This window comes from Nothobranchius furzeri, chromosome 17 (assembly GCF_043380555.1).
Source record: "Nothobranchius furzeri strain GRZ-AD chromosome 17, NfurGRZ-RIMD1, whole genome shotgun sequence".
NCBI lineage: Eukaryota > Metazoa > Chordata > Actinopteri > Cyprinodontiformes > Nothobranchiidae > Nothobranchius > Nothobranchius furzeri.
In genome coordinates, this window is record NC_091757.1 from 28,478,617 (window position 1) to 28,496,832 (window position 18,216).

Consider the following 18,216-nt stretch of genomic DNA (forward strand, 5'->3'; position numbering starts at 1 on the left):
TTTTCCGCTTGGTCCTAGAGCTCAACCAGTGTCAATTTAATATAGCGTAATATTGTTTTTGGATGGTATAAGGTGCAGGGGTCAAACTTGACTTTGGAAAAAGTGGGGGGGACATGTCCCCCCTGTCCCCCCCATCCCCCCCCCCCCCCTCACACACACACACAAATTACATCCATGGATTTGATAAAACCTCCCCATTGTGGGGTGAGTCCCAATTCTCTTCGTTTTACCGTTCAAACACAGGCAAGCCTCTCCCACGAGGGCGGCCATGACTCCAGTTTTCCACGTTTAATTTGTCACGCCGTCGCTGCAGCATGCTGTCATGTGAGCAGCAAATAACTGGATCAAAAGAGTGTCGGTGTGGTCAGCTTTGGTCGTTTATTTGGCTGAGACGGCAGCTCTTCAGAGACTGAGCGGCTGCGGCGTCAGGCTGTTGTGAGCCCAGCGCTTTGACTGACAGGCACCACTGATTAGAATTGACGCTGCGACGAGATATGTGTCAATGCTCTGACTGCTCATCTCACCGGGCATCCAGAGACGGCCACAACCACCGCCGTGCTGCCACCGCCGCTCTGAGACGGGTGTCACCATGATTAAATCTGCCCTCAAACACGCGCTGAGCGCAGAGTACATGTGCCTGAGAATGGTTTGCTGTGTGTGCGTGCACGCCTCCAGGTTCAAGTGTGTATATAATGTATATCTGTGTGTGTGTGTGTGTGTGTGTGTGTGTGTGTGTGTGTGTGTATGCAGGTCTCTCACCATCCTGTCTGTATTGCAATAGTGTGTACCTCAGCCCCTCTCCCCCACCCACTCATCAGTCACTCCTCACCACCTCATCTCGCTGCTCCCGCCCCTCCTGTGAACCTATACTCACAGAAAAAATAAATAAATTAAATGTTGGCAGCAGTGGCAGCTGGAAAAGTGCTGGGTGGCAGAGCAAATGTATGATCTTTTTCCCGCTTCTGAATGAGGAAATTACACTTTTGATTCTTTTTTTTTCGACAGAGATGCTGGAAATGTTTATTTTAACGTGACGTAAAAGTAGAATGATGAGCATAGGCGTCTCATTTTCTCAACTCTTATTCTGACTGCAAGGGCTGAGCATTTGTCATGTAGCCAGCAAGTCCTCCTAGAAGGTCTGGCGACAAGTGCTGCTGGTGGTCTTTCCTACTGTTTTGTTCTAATAAGCATGGAGCAGCAGCGAGGTTGTTGTGACACCCCGTCAGCCTGTGGGCTGGACCGCTGCTCGGTGAGCAGCGCAGTAGGATGGACTCCCTATGATTGTGCACTGACCTTTGCATCATGGAAAAGATGACAGGTAATTTAGAGGCCTCAGGGACAGGGGAACTATACGTTTGCTGTCTCCAAACCGTGCACTGCACCAGCCCCGTTCACCTTGAGATGGAAGCAGCGCATCCATACAAACACACGCAGAGGACCGTGTGCACCCGCACGCTTCCAGCATTTCTGCATTCATTTACACACACACATGCAAACACACACACATTGCAAGATCTACCTCAACACCCACCTAACACCCCCATCATTGTCGCACACTCTAATCACCTGCATCATCACAGCCCATCCTCAAACAGCCAAATCACAGGGGGTGCCAAACTGGTAAGGCAGAGGGGGAAAACGATGATTTAGAGTGATAATTGCATAATCACCAGTTGTGATAATTGTAATTGATGACTGCATAATTGCTAATTGCGTTCTTCATGGGAGCCTCTCTTTTCTGTTGTCTCTCTGTCTCTCTCTGCATGTCGCTCCGCAGCCCTCGACTCGGCTCCCCCTTCTCTTTAGATTTGTTCTTCTCTCTTCCTTCATTTGTTTCCCGCTGCTCAACACATGCTAGACACACACACACACACACACACACACACACACACACACACACACACACACACACACACACACACACACACACACACACACACACACACACACACACACACACACACACCCACACATACACACACACACACACACACACACACACACACACACACACACACACACACACACACACACACACACACACACACACACACACACACACACTAGCGGGTACCGGGAGTATTCTCTGAGGCTTATCAGTGAGTATTTCCCAGCAGCCGTGTCCCAGAGGCTGTGCTCTGCCCACTCTGTTCCTGTGTGAAGAGTTATGGAGGGGCGCTAACAGGTTTCCTTTGTCTCTCTCTTGCTGCTCTGCCCCAGGCTTCACTCTTGTTTGTGAAACCATCCCGCGGCCAACCACATTCCCTCGGTAGCTGTATATTTGATCACAAAACAGGTGAAAAACAAAGAACGTGCTGTGATCCAGCGCTAGGACCAGGACCGCGTTTCTCCTCCAAAGAGGACGGAGGGTTCTGGTCGCGCCTTTAGCCGCAGCTCTATCCAGCGGCTCTACCTGCTGTCATCTACAGGTATGAGAGTTTGGCTCAGAAATGCCGTCTGGTGGATCCTTAACGCAACTCTGTTCAGCTCACGTTAGTCATGACACCTTTAGCATGTTTTGACAAAGGTAAGAGTGAGCTGGCGGGGTAGAGTGGGTCCCAACGTGAGAAGGTATCAGGCAGGCGGTGATTGATGTCTCTGCTGGCGTCTGTAGGCAGGTTAATGGTGTGATTGTGGAAGTAATCTCCGTGTTCTCTCGTTAAAGGATGATGGAGGGCCCAGAGATCCTGTGCAAATCTGCAAGATGAAGAGCTAGCTGCTGCCTGTGAAGCATCTTCAGTGTTGTATTTATTTTTGTGTACTTGTGCAACCGAGGCCTCATTTGATTTGTGCCTTAGAGGAAGTCAGAGCAGCAGCAGACTGGCAGAGAGAAGCTGATGAACAGGTCTGGGTTCAGCCACCCAGCTAGACCGACATGAAGTTCAGGTGTAAACAGACTGGAGTTACTTTGTCTTGTCACAAAGTGTGTTTGTGTGTGTGTGTGTGTGTGTGTGTGTGTGTGTGTGTGTGTGTGTGTGGGCTGGGCTACAGTCAAGCAGCATTTGTAGATGATCTCATAACTTGACCATGGTTCCACGAACCGTGTTTCGCACATTTTGGCCGTTTGTGAACCCACACCGACACACACGCCCTGGTAAGATGAGAGGGTAACGTGTGGAGGGTTAGTTGGGGGTAGAGCTGAGAGAAACAGCAGCTCCGTGTATCAGGGAGCAGGCTGAGAGCTGCAGACTATTGCATGGGTATTGATTGGGCTCCAGCCCTTTCCATTTTCCATGAACTCCTCTGAGCTGCTCCGAGTGGGAGTGATGGGGGAGATTTGCTTGATCTTTATGATATTTCTTTAAACATGATGCTGTCGTTATGCCTCCCCGGGGAACTCAGCAGCCATTTCCAGTAAATCAAAGGCTCTCTGTCTCTCGCTGTTTTCCACTCACCTTATTTATAACCCCACTAAACAGCCCAACTCACCGCCACCGTTCTCATAAGGGTTTTCTGCCTTTTGCAACATGAACATTTTTCAAGTGCGGCTCTGCAGGTGAGGAGCAGCTAGACTCGGGCTTGCTGCTGTCGTGGGCTTCGTTGAGCCAATCGGACTGTAATCAGTGACAGGAAATGACAATAATTTAAATCGGTCTGACCTCGGGGCGGGGTGGGCCCTACATGGAGGATGATCTGATTCCATTGCTATAAAGCAGAAAACAAAACTAAAGCAGGCCTGAGGTGTTAGCAGGAGCTAGGAGCAGGGCAGCCCACATACCCACTAGTGCAGGTGCCCTCTCCATGGGGCCAGGTGGTGGCTAATGCGCCTTCTTTGTCCCTCCTAATGAATCGTTAATTGGTTTGCATCACCCGTGGAGTCGGGGACAGCAGGTACTGAATGCTGCCGGTGATGGAGGCCACTGACGAGTGTCCTCGAACACACCATGCAGCACCTACCATTAACAGGCCAAATGTCACCTTGCAACACGCAGCAGCTGCTTGACACTTAAACGGGGACATTGTTTGAGCCTTCGCTTGGTGTCCCTGCTTCTATTGTTGAAGCTGCAGCAGAAACACAACGTTTTTATTTGGTCATGCGTTGAAACAAGTTAAAAGTTTATTCCGGGCAGTTATGATAGCAGGATGTTGCCGTTACAGGAGGATCTGTTGTTTAGCTCTGCTGCTCGTGTCCTGCCAGGATGATCTGAGGGTGACTCCTGCTCTTGTTGATGTTAAATGATTTATTTGGTTAGAATATTCTTTTTATTGGGAGTTTGTCACACATTCAGTTGTTGGGTTAAACCTGATCATCTTTACACGGCTGTTTCTGATGCCCTAACCTAAACGATTATGGGTAACGTGCCTTTTGTAGCTTCTCTCCAGCTAAGTGTTGATTTAACCCAAACCCTAGTCCATACCAGGGTCCATGTTTACTTTAATGGTGTCTTCTTCCCTGCAGGTGGTTGCTCTGAATAAGCGCAGTAAGGAGGCAGAGTCTGCGTTCCTGGGAATCTACAAACAGCTTATCGAGGCCCCGGGTGAGTCTCCCACCGAGACCAGAGATGTGCATCTTCCCTAACAACCCCACACCTCTCACTAGCATCACTTATACAATTATCTCTCCTCCCGTTGAAGATCGGTCTCACCTCTGTGAGTGGACCGGCTCCCTCACCAGACATCTCACGGCTGTGTGAAGCCTCACACTCAAACCTGCATGGATATAAGAGACATAAAACCCTATACCCTTTGGCTCTTATCTGTTTTTCAACGTCTGCGCTCTCTGAGTGGTTTCCAAAACTCTGCATGAGGCCACTTCAGAACCCAGCGTTGATCTTGGAGTGTAGCCTGGCTGAGAAGCGAACGTGTCCGTAAGAAGCTCTGCTGTTGATTGTAGAGGGCCAATTAAAATCCCAACACAAGTCTGGCTTTGTACGGAGCGCAGGCCTGATGAGGGGACGGGGGCAACAGCGGCTAGTTAGGGTGAAGGAAAGACGTGTTTATGTTAGTTCAGTTGTTATTTTTTAAATATGTTTTCTGTTCCAGGGCACATGGAGCGTATTGCTCTGTGTTGCAGGAGATGGCAGCAAAACGCAGCCCAGTCTCAGTCTGGATCAGAGGAACACTTGTGGCAGGAGTAGAGAATGCTGTTTACAGATTCAATGAATACAAGATAAAAGCCTGCGTCAGTGAAATGCAGCGGCGGCGCCGGCAACTGACTTTTAAAGGTCTCACTTTTTCCTTGAAGTCCCCTGCTTGATATTGCACCACCACCCACACACACACACACACACACACACACAAACACACACACACACACACACACACACAAACAAACACACACACACACACACACACACACACACACACACACACACACACACACACACACACACACACACACAAACACACACACTTTGAATGAAGTTATTTCCTTGATAAGAACGCCTGGCGTGCTCGTCTGGTTCTTCTAACTTCCACCTTTTACATTCTACTGTAATTCAAACCCTTTTATATGGAGCTGCTTCAGTTCTTTGTTAAACAAAAGGTGCTTGTCCTCCTGGTTCAGCTTCTACTTGTATGAAACAAATCATTTGTTTAGAAGATGCTGAACATTTTATTCTGACACACTGATACTTATGTAAACTTAAACTCAGTTAGCAGCTATTAAAGGTACATTATGCAGAAAAGAAGTAAAAATTTATTTTATTTTATTTTTTTATTTCATTCAAAATAAAAACAAATAAAACATATAAACAATAAGAAATACGTAACAAAAAAATCTAATTTGAACGAAAAGGAGCAGAATGAAGAAAAACATCTTATACTTTCTGCCCCCTTTTTCCAGAAGAAATAATCAGTTTATACAGGAAGTGCAGAATTATTAGGCAAATGAGTATTTTGTCCACATCATCCTCTTCATGCATGTTGTCTTACTCCAAGCTGTGTAGGCTCGAAAGCCTACTACCAACTAAGCATATTAGGTTATGTGCATCTTTGTAATGAGAAGGGGTGTGGTCTAATGACATCAACACCCTATATCAGGTGTGCATAATTATTAGGCAACTTCCTTTCCTTTGGCAAAATGGGTCAAAAGAAGGACTTGACAGGTTCAGAAAAGTCAAAAATAGTGAGATATCTTGCAGAGGGATGCAGCGGTCTTAAAATTGCAAAGCTTCTGAAGCGTGATCATCGAACAATCAAGCGTTTCATTCAAAATAGTCAACAGGGTTGCAAGAAGCGTGTGGACAAACCAAGGCGCAAAATAACTGCCCATGAACTGAGAAAAGTCAAGCGTGCAGCTGCCAAGATGCCACTTGCCACCAGTTAGGCCATATTTCAGAGCTGCAACATCACTGGAGTGCCCAAAAGCACAAGGTGTGCCATACTCAGAGACATGGCCAAGGTAAGAAAGGCTGAAAGACGACCACCACTGAACAAGACACACAAGCTGAAACGTCAAGACTGGGCCAAGAAATATCTCAAGACTGATTTTTCTAAGGTTTTATGGACTGATGAAATGAGAGTGAGTCCTGATGGGCCCGTGGCTGGATTGGTAAAGGGCAGAGAGCTCCAGTCCGACTCAGACGCCAGCAAGGTGGAGGTGGAGTACTGGTTTGGGCTGGTATCATCAAAGATGAGCTTGTGGGGCTTTTCGGGTTGAGGATGGAGTCAAGCTCAACTCCCAGTCCTACTGCCAGTTTCTGGAAGACACCTTCTTCAAGCAGTGGTACAGGAAGAAGTCTGCATCCTTCAAGAAAAACGTGATTTTCATGCAGGACAATGCTCCATCACACGCGTCCAAGTACTCCACAGCGTGGCTGGCACGAAAGGGTATAAAAGAAGAAAAACTAATGACATGGCCTCCTTGTTCACCTGATCTGGACCCCATTGAGAACCTGTGGTCCATCATCAAATGTGAGATTTACAAGGAGGGAAAACAGTACACCTCTCTGAACAGTGTCTGGGAGGCTGTGGTTGCTGCTGCACGCAATGTTGATGGTGAACAGATCAAAACACTGATAGAATCCATGGATGGCAGGCTTTTGAGTGTCCTTGCAAAGAAAGGTGGCTATATTGGTCACTGATTTGTTTTTGTATTGTTTTTGAATGTCAGAAATGTATATTTGGGAATGTGGAGATGTTATGTTGGTTTCACTGGTAAAAATAAATAATTGAAATATGTATATATTTGTTTTTTGTTAAGTTGCCTAATAATTATGCACAGTAATAGTCACCTGCACACACAGATATCCCCCTAAAATAGCTAAAACTAAAAACAAACTAAAAACTACTTCCAAAAACATTCAGCTTTGATATTAATGAGTTGTTTGGGTTCATTGAGAACATGGTTGTTGTTCAATAATAAAATTATTGCTCAAAAATACAACTTGCCTAATAATTCTGCACACCCTGTATACAATTTCCATTTGTCAGACACATACGGATTCATTTTAAACTTTGTCCTGTTCTAAATTCCAGTGCGATCCTGATCGTTGATTTAATTTACATTTTCATAATTATTTAGTACACTCAATTTGGTACATTTTTTGAATATATTAAATGACAGAGTTTTTTAAATTTCCCTTTTAAGCTTATTCCATAATTTAACAACATTTACAGATATATATGCCATTCCTTAATTTTAGTTCTAAATCTAGGTTTTGTAAACGCATCAGTTTCTTTCAGCATGTAATTACTAGTTCTCTTTTCAAATATCCCCTGAATGTTTGTTGGCTGAGTACCTAAATTGGCTTTATACACGGTTTGTAAGATTTTCCAGTCTTTTAAATCATGAAATTTCAGTAATTTATATTTAATAAACAATGGGTTCGATGGATCTCGATAGCCAATATAATTGATGATTCTCAGAGCTCTTTTCTGTAAAATAAATAAGGGTTGTGTGTAGTTTTTGTATGTTGCTCCCCAGATTTCTACACAATAAGTCAAGTATGGAACCATCAGTGAATTGTACAATGCCAACAAACCAGAATTAGTCAGTAAAACTTGACTCTACGTAATACTCCTAAGGATTTGGCAATTTTACCTTTTTTGTAACTAATATGGGATTTCCATGTCAAGTCTTCATCAATAAGAACTCCAAGAAATTTAGTTTCTTATACTCTTTGAATTGCAATCCCATCTATTTCCAAGACACATCACTGTTATTTTTATCATTAAACAGTATAAACTTTGTTTTATTAAGATTCGGTGTCAATCTATTTATATCAAACCAGTTTTTAATTTTAATCAGTTCATCATTTATCACTTTAGCCACCTCCTCAATATTTGATCCTGAGTAAAACAGTGTTGTATCATCTGCAAATAGAATGGTACCGAGTGTCTTAGATACATTTACCAAGTCGTTAATAAACAAAATGAACAGTTTTGGTCTGAGGACCGACCCTTGTTGCACTCCATAATTAATTTCACATAGTTTTGATTTATGGTCCTTTATCTGAACAAACTGTTTCCTTTTTTCTAAATAAATTTTAACCCATTGATGAGCCACACCTCTTATTCCATACTGACTTACTTTTCAAAGTAACCTTGAGTGATCAATGACGTTAAAAGCTTTTTTCAAATCAATGAAAACACTAACAAAGTCATTTTTATTGTCAATTGCTGTTGATATTTTATCCGTTAATTCCATTATTGCCATTGCTGTGGAATGTTTATTTCTAGACCCATATTGTTCATTGTTTAAAATATTATTTTTTCGATGAATTTATCCAACCTTGATACAAATACTTTTTCCAATATTTTAGAAAACTGTGGAAGCAGTGACACCGGCCTGTAATCATTGAAACTATGTTTATCACCACTCTTGTACAAAGGAATGACTTTCATTGTTTTCATTGTGTCAGGAAAACTTCCTGTAGAAAGTGATAGATTACAAATGTAAGTGAATGTTTGAATGACAGATTCTATGATGGTTTTAACAGTTATCATGTCCAGGTCCTGATAATCGGTTGATCGTTTGTTTCCACAGTTTTTGACAATGTTTCGTATTTCTTCTTTATCTACTTTGTCAAGGACAATACTATTGACAGTACTAATCATTGTGGTCAATTTATCTTCTATTATTGGTTTGTTCTCCATCAAACTCCTACCTACATTTACAAAAAATCATTAAACTCATCAGTGATTTCTTTATCATCATAAATATATTTTTTGTCCTTGACAAAGGGATTTGGAATACTGGATTTTGTTTTCTCTCTATTAGTCACACTGTTTCATATTCCCCAAGTAGCTTTTGTGTTATTTTTATTCTGATTCAATAGATTACCATAATAATCTTTTTTTTGCTTCCTAATTATTGTTACCAATTAATTTTTATATTTTTTTTATATCTATCTTCTGCTTCCCTTGTTTGCAATTTTAAAAAACTCCACAAAAATGACATCCTGTGGTAAAATTTGGTTACTGCAACCACTTTGAACAACTCTGGAGCTTTTTGTCGGCCATCGCCAAATTACAAATGTCGGCACTGCAGCGTTAGCTCGCAGGAGACATGACCACCCCCACACTCACTGATGTTAAACAGTAGTTACGTCCCTCCTTCCTTTGTTTTGAAAGGAGATAAACTGACAATCCAGCAGCCATCTGGATATGAAATATATTTTATTATAGAAAAAGTAAAGTCATAAAAAATAAAGTCATAAAAGTCAAATCAACTGCAAAGCAGATCGCTCACGAGTTTTGCGTGCTGCCCGCTGCACCTCTGTTCACATCAGGCGAGAATTTTTGATGATTCTGCTCATGCCTACTGTTTTCCAACCCCCCACCCCCTGTGCCCTTGCTGTGTGTGTGTGTGTGTGTGTGTGTGTGTGTTTGTGTGTGTGTGTGTGTGTGTAACCAGTTTGCCCTGCTTGTTGATATCAGAAACTGTGCTGATTCTGCTGCTGTTTTGTAGACCAGTTCCTTTGTAGATGGTCAAGTAAATGTATGGTAGTGTACAATGCTGTTGTATATTTACCTTTGAATTAAACATATTTATTTGTATTCACATTTATTAAATCCACCTTTTGCTTTAAAAACTGCATTTAAAATAATGGAAATCCTATGTTTCTTTGCAGTAGTGTGTGTTTGTTTCTTTGTTCACTTTCATCTCTCTAGTCTGTCTAGATACACAAAATGATCACATTGATCAATCGGGGTATTTTATTTAGAAAAATGTCTTTGTTTTGTTAAATGTACCCGCCTACCTCTTCTGTTTTGGTTTGACTTTCTGCCAGAATTGACACGGCTTGCGAAAAAAAAATAGAGCACATGCCGAAACGATCGCTGCAATGATGCGAGCCTTTGCTGTGCTTTTGCAGCACTTTGCAGCTGATGTGAACGAGACCATACGACAAGCGCTCTTTGTTCGCTTTGCAGTGCATTGCCGGACTTTCACGTCTGATGTGATGAGGTGATTTTCTCACTGTAAAATTTTCACTATATTCTTACATACTTCACCTTTAAATTGTCACTTTTATTGTATAATGTGTTCCAGTGGTTTAATAATAACTAAAAAAAATTGTTTTTTTGTAACATCATATTTTCAAAATCAAAAGCAGTTTTATTTGATTTGATTTAATATTTATTTATGTACTACATTCTAAGACAAATATAAAGTCACTTTAAAAAAGGAACTAAAGAGAGAACAATAAAGCCAAACATTTACCAAAAGAACATTTGAAAAGTTATTTTTGGGCAGTTTTAAAAAGAAAACACCACAGATTTCCACAGACTTTCTGCAGAAGATCAGTTGGGCCTTCCTGGTTTAAAAAAGAAAGGATAAATAAATAATGTTTAATCTTAGAGGAAGATAGGTCCAGGGTCTGGGGACCGCACTTATAAAGGCTTAGTTTTTCAGCCTTATGTGATGCACCACCAGCAGGCCTGATCACATGACTTCAAGAACCCTTTTTGGTGGTAAGACATTCTCTCATTCACCCTGGAGAGTGTCCGTTTAGAGCTTCGAAAATCAAACAACTACAGATTTCTCTTCATTGAGCTACAATGGGTTAGGGCAGTGGTTCCCAAACTTATTTAGCCGCGCACCCCCTTCTATGTCCCGACCATGTTGACACACCCCCAGCCCCCACATCAGGGCATGGCTATACCTATATATATCTACAGTATATCTATCTATCTATCTATCTATCTATCTATCTATCTATCTATCTATCTATCTATCTATCTATCTATCTATCTATCTATCTATCTATCTATCTATCTATCTATCTATCTATCTATCTATCTATCTATCTATCTGTCTGTCTGTCTGTCTGTCTGTCTGTCTGTCTGTCTGTCTGTCTGTCTGTCTGTCTGTCTGTCTGTCTGTCTGTCTGTCTGTCTGTCTGTCTGTCTGTCTGTCTGTCTGTCTGTCTGTCTGTCTGTCTCAGATGTCACCCTAAACCAGGGGTCGGCAACCTGTTCCCATCAAAGAGCCATTATTACCCGTTTCCCACAGTAAAGAAAACACCGCAGCAGCCGCGGCGTTGTGGGCGGGGCCTACCCTCAGACAGCAGAGCGCTGCTCACAACAGGTGACAGCAGCCGGTACCGGTCGCTCGTGTACGTCAAAGTTATCTTTCATAAGAAGATAATCAATAAAAAGATTTATATAAAGTGGATCCAGAAGTTGTAGCTCGTCTCTGCCGACAATATTTTGATATTTTTCACCCTGTTGGTGGTTTTACTGAGCAGGTGCCACTTTTGTCATACGTTTCTTTTTAAAACATGTTTAGACTGTTCAGAATACAAATCCAGGCTCTGTCACGTTTGATTGTTGTAATTAAACTTTGTAGGTGGGGAAGGTCAGAAAAGGATCCGATCATTTTGTTTTTCCCTCATTTACAGTGACGGAAATAACGGCGCAGTGCGCCTGGCTCTGGTGGTAATCAAGTTAAATTTTATCTCTTTGCAACAATTTTCACAAGAAAACAGAACAGTTAAAAGCAGGGCTTGTGTTGACCGGATAGTTCCCGTATTTGACTGTTTATTTTGACGGAGAAAGAATAGAAAGAATTACCCCGACGCATGCAGACGAACTGACATTTTATTCGTTTCGCACATCGCAGATGTAGCTAAATCACTCAAGAAAAGATTCCCATCTGAACATCTGAGCTGGACACCGCTCAGCACAACTCACTGTCAGCGCGTACATAAGGTGCACAGCGAGCTGAAGATGTGGAGAGGGGCTTGGAGTGCGTCGCAGAACCAGAGTGCATGCGGGAAGATTCCTTCCACTGAAGCGAGAGTTTTCCAAACCCGGTCTCTCAGAAATACTTGTCACTTAGAAAATGTTCCCTGATGATGAAACTTTGGCTGAATTGTGCTTGTTCCTGTCTCCAATGTGGCGTCTGAGGAGAGTCCCAGAATCTCACATCGTCTTCAGCTCAGAAAGCGCCTATATGATTACGCACAAGCGTGACGCGTCAACCCGGTCTCACAGTAGACCGGGTTGGGCCTGTTCAGGTTTACGCAGACAATCTTTACATTTAGAATTGGCATACAGATGTCAAATTAATGCAGTAAAATATAAAGCATTTTATTTAAATGTCCATTCATTATTTTACAAGCACAGAGAGCCGCATCAGATGGATGGAAGAGCCGCATGCGGCTCCAGACCCGCGGATTGCCGACCCCTGAGCTAGGGCATGTGCGGAGGACACACACACACACACACACACACACACACACACACACACACACACACACACACACACACACACACACACACACACACACACACACACACACACACACACACACACACAGAAGGGGGAGACAAAAAGGGGGGGGGGGGTGACCACATCAATTGGGTGGTATCACCACTAATGATCCACAGTGACTCACAAAAGGGCCCCATATATGGTCAAACTTTCCAGAAGCTCTCCTTACCATGAGGCCCACCTTCTCCAACTTAAAAAAATGTAAAACAGGTTGAAGCCAAAAAGAAATTGAAGATTTCCACATTAACAAAATACAGCGCCTAGCTAAAGGATAACACTTTGGAATGAGTGGGGTTGGTCAGGGTGTTATCAACCGGAAGCCCAAATATAGTCAGGAAGGGATTTAGCCAGACCGGGATGCCAAGAGCCTTATATAGGACTGCTGAATACTGGTTCCAGAAGCCATAAAGTCTAGGGCATGCATAAAACATGTGATATAGGTCACATGGAGTTGATTGACACAATTCACATTGATCTACCACTTGTGAGTACATTTTTGACAAACGAGATTTTGAGTGTTTTTGAGTAATTTCGAGTCATGAACCCTAAAACCTTGAACTGAATAAGTTGTAATCTAGTACAAGACATGCTATAATGGACGTTGAACACTTTCCCATCATTGATCTGAAATAACTACCCCTAACTCTTGCTCTCCAGCTCTCCTAACTTCAACCACTGAATGTACATCCACGTTGTTTATAGATCTGAGATATAACAGATTTTTGGTTGGATTTGAGGGATAACTCCCATGGTTGATTGCTCAGAAGAGAGGGATATGACGGAAAGAGAGTTAAGGCGCAGTGTCAAAACTGAGAGTAACAAAACTGAGTGGTTGGAAAAAGGCTCGCTTTAGAAGAGAGGTCCAAAAAAAAACCCATCATTCTTATAGAGGTCCTCAAATTTGGTAATGCCATGTTGTCTCTACTGGGCAAATGTACCATTAGTAATACCAGGGGTGAATTAATTATTTAATGTGATGCTCATGTGTATAGATACAGAAGAATATCTAAAATGGTTCCTGTATTGTGACCAAATCTTAAGACTAACTCGTATCACTGGATTAGTTGTGAAGTAAGATAGATTGAGTGATAGTGAAGAAGATATCAGTGCTTCTGAAGAAGTGAAAGTACACAACAATCGCTCCAGCCAACACCACTGCAGCTCGCAGGAATCTAGCCAGTATGTTTATTTAGGAATATGGCGAACCACGAGTAGAATAAAAAGTTAGGCAAGGCAAGACCACCATCAAATTTCAGTCTGCAAAATAATCATTTCCTCACCCTGGGATGTTTCCTTCCCCACAAAACCGACAAAACCAGCAGATCTAATTGTTAGAAAAAAGCTTTGGGCAGAAATACCGGGAGGCATTGAAACAAAAATAGCAATCGGGGATGGACATTCATCTTAACAGTATTGATTCAGCCAATTAAAGACAGAAGTGGTGAATTCCACCTTTGGAAGTCAGATTTGAGCTGGGTGATCAGAGGCGAGATGTTGGAAGTATATAAAGAGGTTAAGGTACGAGTTACATTGATTCTTAAGTGTCCGAATCCATAACAGCTAAGCTTGAAAGTACTGTGAGACTGTATAATTGTAAGACCTAAGGGTTACAATTATTAAATTGTAATAATTAATTTAAAAATTAATCTTGTATTTAGCAAAGATGTTATCGGCAGCACAGACGACGGGATGAGAAACTTACAATAGTAGGTCGCCTGCATACAAGAAACATTTTTACTTCAAGGCCTGATCAGAAAACACCACTGAAAGGAGGAAGGGACTTCAGTGACGATAGCAAAAAGTAAAGGGGACAATCGACGACCTTACCTTGTGCCATGTGACAATGTTAAATAGTTGGAGGAAACACCTTTCATGCACACACTGACCTGGGGTGATTCATAACAAACTGATTTGTTTTTTTGCAATACCACAAAGAGGAAGTTCTACTCCACGTGATCGAAGGCTTTTTTAGCTTTGAGAGAAATTGTGCATGTTCTTAATTGCATGTATAAGTTCATCTAATCTGAGTGTTGCATCTAGCTGCTCATTTATATGAGGGTTAAAATGAAAATTAGAAAAATAAAAAAATAAAAATGCAAGGAAAGGGAAAGAGAAAATGAATGAGAAAGAGGTGGGGATCCCCGGAAAGGCAGAATTGGTAGTACACCTTTTGTGCTACAATACTGCACACACAAGTGCGGTTTCTGGTCGGCAGAGGGCTACAGAGTGCTGTCCAATGTGAAGCTGGACTGCTGGGTTCCTTATATAGGAAACATTTTTTTCGGATTGGCTTAATGAGCTGACCTGAATTGGAATGTTTATTATGTGAAGTGCCTTGAGACGACTTGTCGTTATTTGGCGCTACATAAATAAAATTGAATTGAATTGAATTGAAGCTGCTAAAGGTTATGGCTGAAGAACCACAGAGCGAGTTTGAAACGTTCAAGAAAAACCTTAACTTAAGCAGATCAAAAGCAACACCTGTGGCTTAGAAACTAGCTGGGGCCTGGAAGACCTAAAAGACATGACCTTTTGGGGGGGGGGGGGGGGGGGGGGTTAATAAGATCAACAAAGACACTCACCTGAGGTTTTCTTGTCAGCATCAGAGTAAAGAGTGACTGTTCAGAAATGTAACTTTAAAGATTATTTTGATTTCATTATCAAAAAGCTTAATACAATATTGAGCAAATGGGGACAGATGTGAGTTTTCACCTGAAACACATAATATTGTAGCCTGGCCTGCCAGACTCCTCCTCTGTTTAATTCTGCACAGAGAGAAGCTCTGGGACTCTCCTGTTCAAATAACCCCCCCCTGTGAGATTTCTAACCGAGCCAATCAGCGCTGAGTAGCGTACGTCACACACCGTAATGCTGAGTTTGTCACAAACATGGCGACTGAAGCGGAGTCTCTGTTCTAAATGACTTGAATGTCTTTAAAACCACAAGTAGAAGTGCTAAAAGCCTTTCTTCTAAAAAAAACTTAAAAGATGTGTGTACCGTTGCCAGACGCCATTTTTGACTACAGCTAAAACGACTACAGCGTGCCACGGTACAGTTGGCATTTCTGTCTTTTTTCTGATTGGTTATTTTTGAGCTGGCTAGTCCCGCCCCTCATGTGTGCCTGTGAGGAACCAGACTCTCTCTGCAGAACTAAACAGAGGATGAGTCTGGCAGGCCAGGCTGAAAATATTCACCATCCGACTGCATTTTACAGACACATTTCTATTTCATGGTGCTGTGGTATAACAACAGTATTTGTTAAAGCGTGAACATGGAACAGTTTAATAAAAAGATATATATTTTTAAAATAATACCTCCACCAACGACCTCCACGGGGCATTTAGAGGTGCAGAATGAAGGTACAGGATTTCCTTTAAAAACTATATTTTTATTAAAAATAATCAAGGATTTATTTTGACAGGCAAGACACTGGGTTTATGTTTTTGTCTACCAGTCAACAGAGGGTACCTTTGCAAATTGCCTAAAATGGTAAACAGTCCGCTTGGCACGGCGAGGCTGGCTCTGTGGAACGTGCCTGATTCTGCAAGTCCAGCAGCTGCTTCTCCCAGAAGATGTCATTATCTTTCTGAGAAGAAGAGCAACCATAAAAGATCTAAAACCAGAGTGAGTTCAGGTGAAGCCTACAACAGATGGACCCAAATAAAACATTTCACTTGTCGGCAGTGAACCTGATATCCTGATGGCTGTAAACCTGTTTCTGTTGTTGCAGTTACAACCTCCACACACTAGATGTCGCTTTGGCATTCGTGTTCTACCTTCAACCTCTTTTACATGCACTGGCTATTTGTTCCATTGCTTGTTAACACAAATAGTTAATGAGCCAATAACATATCAGAAACTTCATGGATGTAGCAGAGGTGACTGTCTGAATGGCTGAGTATGAGAATGGAAAAGAAAGAGATGTAAGTTTACCACAGTGGTTAATAAAAAACAACAAACTGGTCAGTTCTACATGGTGGTAAACTATCAGAAGGCCTCGGTAGAGTGTGGACGAGCCATGCACAGCAACAAGCTCCTCCTCCTCATGCTGGTCTCCAGTCTGGTCACATGTTACTGGGGAATGACATCCCATTCCTCCAGCAGGAGTTGTGAAAGGTCAACCAGCATGATGGTGTTGGTGACTCTGCAGCATGTCCAGTTGTCCAGCAGCTGTCAGTCACACCAGTCCTACACCTGCGACTGGAGCACACCTGGCAGCACTTGGTGCTCACATCAAGCATGAATACTAACAATACTGACACACTGTTTGTTCTTATTTAGAAGAAACACACATTAAACTACATGTAAGATGTTTTGTGGGAAACACAGACTTGACAGCAAACACCCCAAATATCAAGATGTAGTAAAAAGTTTCTGACTTGTCACGTCAGGCACACACACACACACACACACACACACACACACACACACACACACACACACACACACACACACACACACACACACACACACACACACACACACACACACACACACACACACACACACACACACACACCAGCACTTTGAGTGGTCCAGGCCCATGTACCATCTGTGATTATGGTCTACAGTAGTATGTGTGTGTTTGTCACTGTACATCTTGCTGCTGGTGTCCAAGGTCACCCCACCCCCACCCCCTCCACACACACACACACACACACACACACACACACACACACACACACACACACACACACACACACACACACACACACACACTTCCTGCCCACCTCCTGTTAGAATAGATGAGACCGGGAGCACCAGAGAACGGTCATTTGGCATTGGCCCCACTCCATTTCTCTCTCCCCCTCAAACACAACAGTGTGTGTTCCCACCCCCCACCCAACAAACGCTGCAGCTCATGTATTTTTAATCTTTTGACAGATGCAATTATTCTTTACACGCCATGCTCGTTAATCTTAATGCAGTTATTACTATTCATGGCAAGGCGTTTTCCCCCTCCCATTATTTCATTTGAAAGTGCCTCTCCCTGGATGTGTGTGTGCATGCTCACAGTGCCACTGGTCCAATCAGAGCAGGCCAACAGCAGAGTTAATGAATGCCAGAGACCAACAAGCTCAGGAGGAGGAGGAGGAGGAGGTGGTGCACGCTCGGTAGCAGCTCAGAGTGTGTGACCTGTTGTATCTGGATGTGGTTAACATCCTGTCACATATCAGTTATCCACTTTCTCTTCCTGCCATTTGAAAACAAATAATCAAGCTGTTGACACATGAGAGAGTTGAGCAGGTTCATGTGAATCTGCTATAAAAGTAGAATGCAACACTGAACTCGGAGCAGGAAGAACTTTTTGATGCAAGTGATTGAAGTCATTTTTCTCTGCTTTCATGAGGCCCCTAAGCCAACATGTCAATCCACTGGAGTGTTTCGTTAGCGTGCTCTGTTTTGATATGCCGGTGACATTTCCCCATGCTGTGCGCTGTAACTCCTACCCAGTCTGGCACTTGAAAGAGGCCTGTTAACAGTGTTTCCCTAACAATGTTTATATCACCTCCGCGCGGTTTTGATCAGAGCCTAGAAACGCGTCCTGATCACTG

The 18,216-nt window shown here is 42.8% G+C and overlaps 1 protein-coding gene across 2 annotated transcripts in view; it reads left to right on the top strand.

The window, feature by feature from the left end:
* cux2b (cut-like homeobox 2b) overlaps positions 1-18,216 on the top strand; it is a 105,819-nt gene that overhangs the window by 61,517 nt on the left and 26,086 nt on the right. For both annotated transcript variants that reach the window (XM_070546368.1, XM_070546369.1), the window contains exon 4: positions 4,400-4,478. In XM_070546368.1, the coding sequence (XP_070402469.1) occupies positions 4,400-4,478 (79 nt within the window). The remainder of the gene's footprint in view (positions 1-4,399; positions 4,479-18,216) is intronic.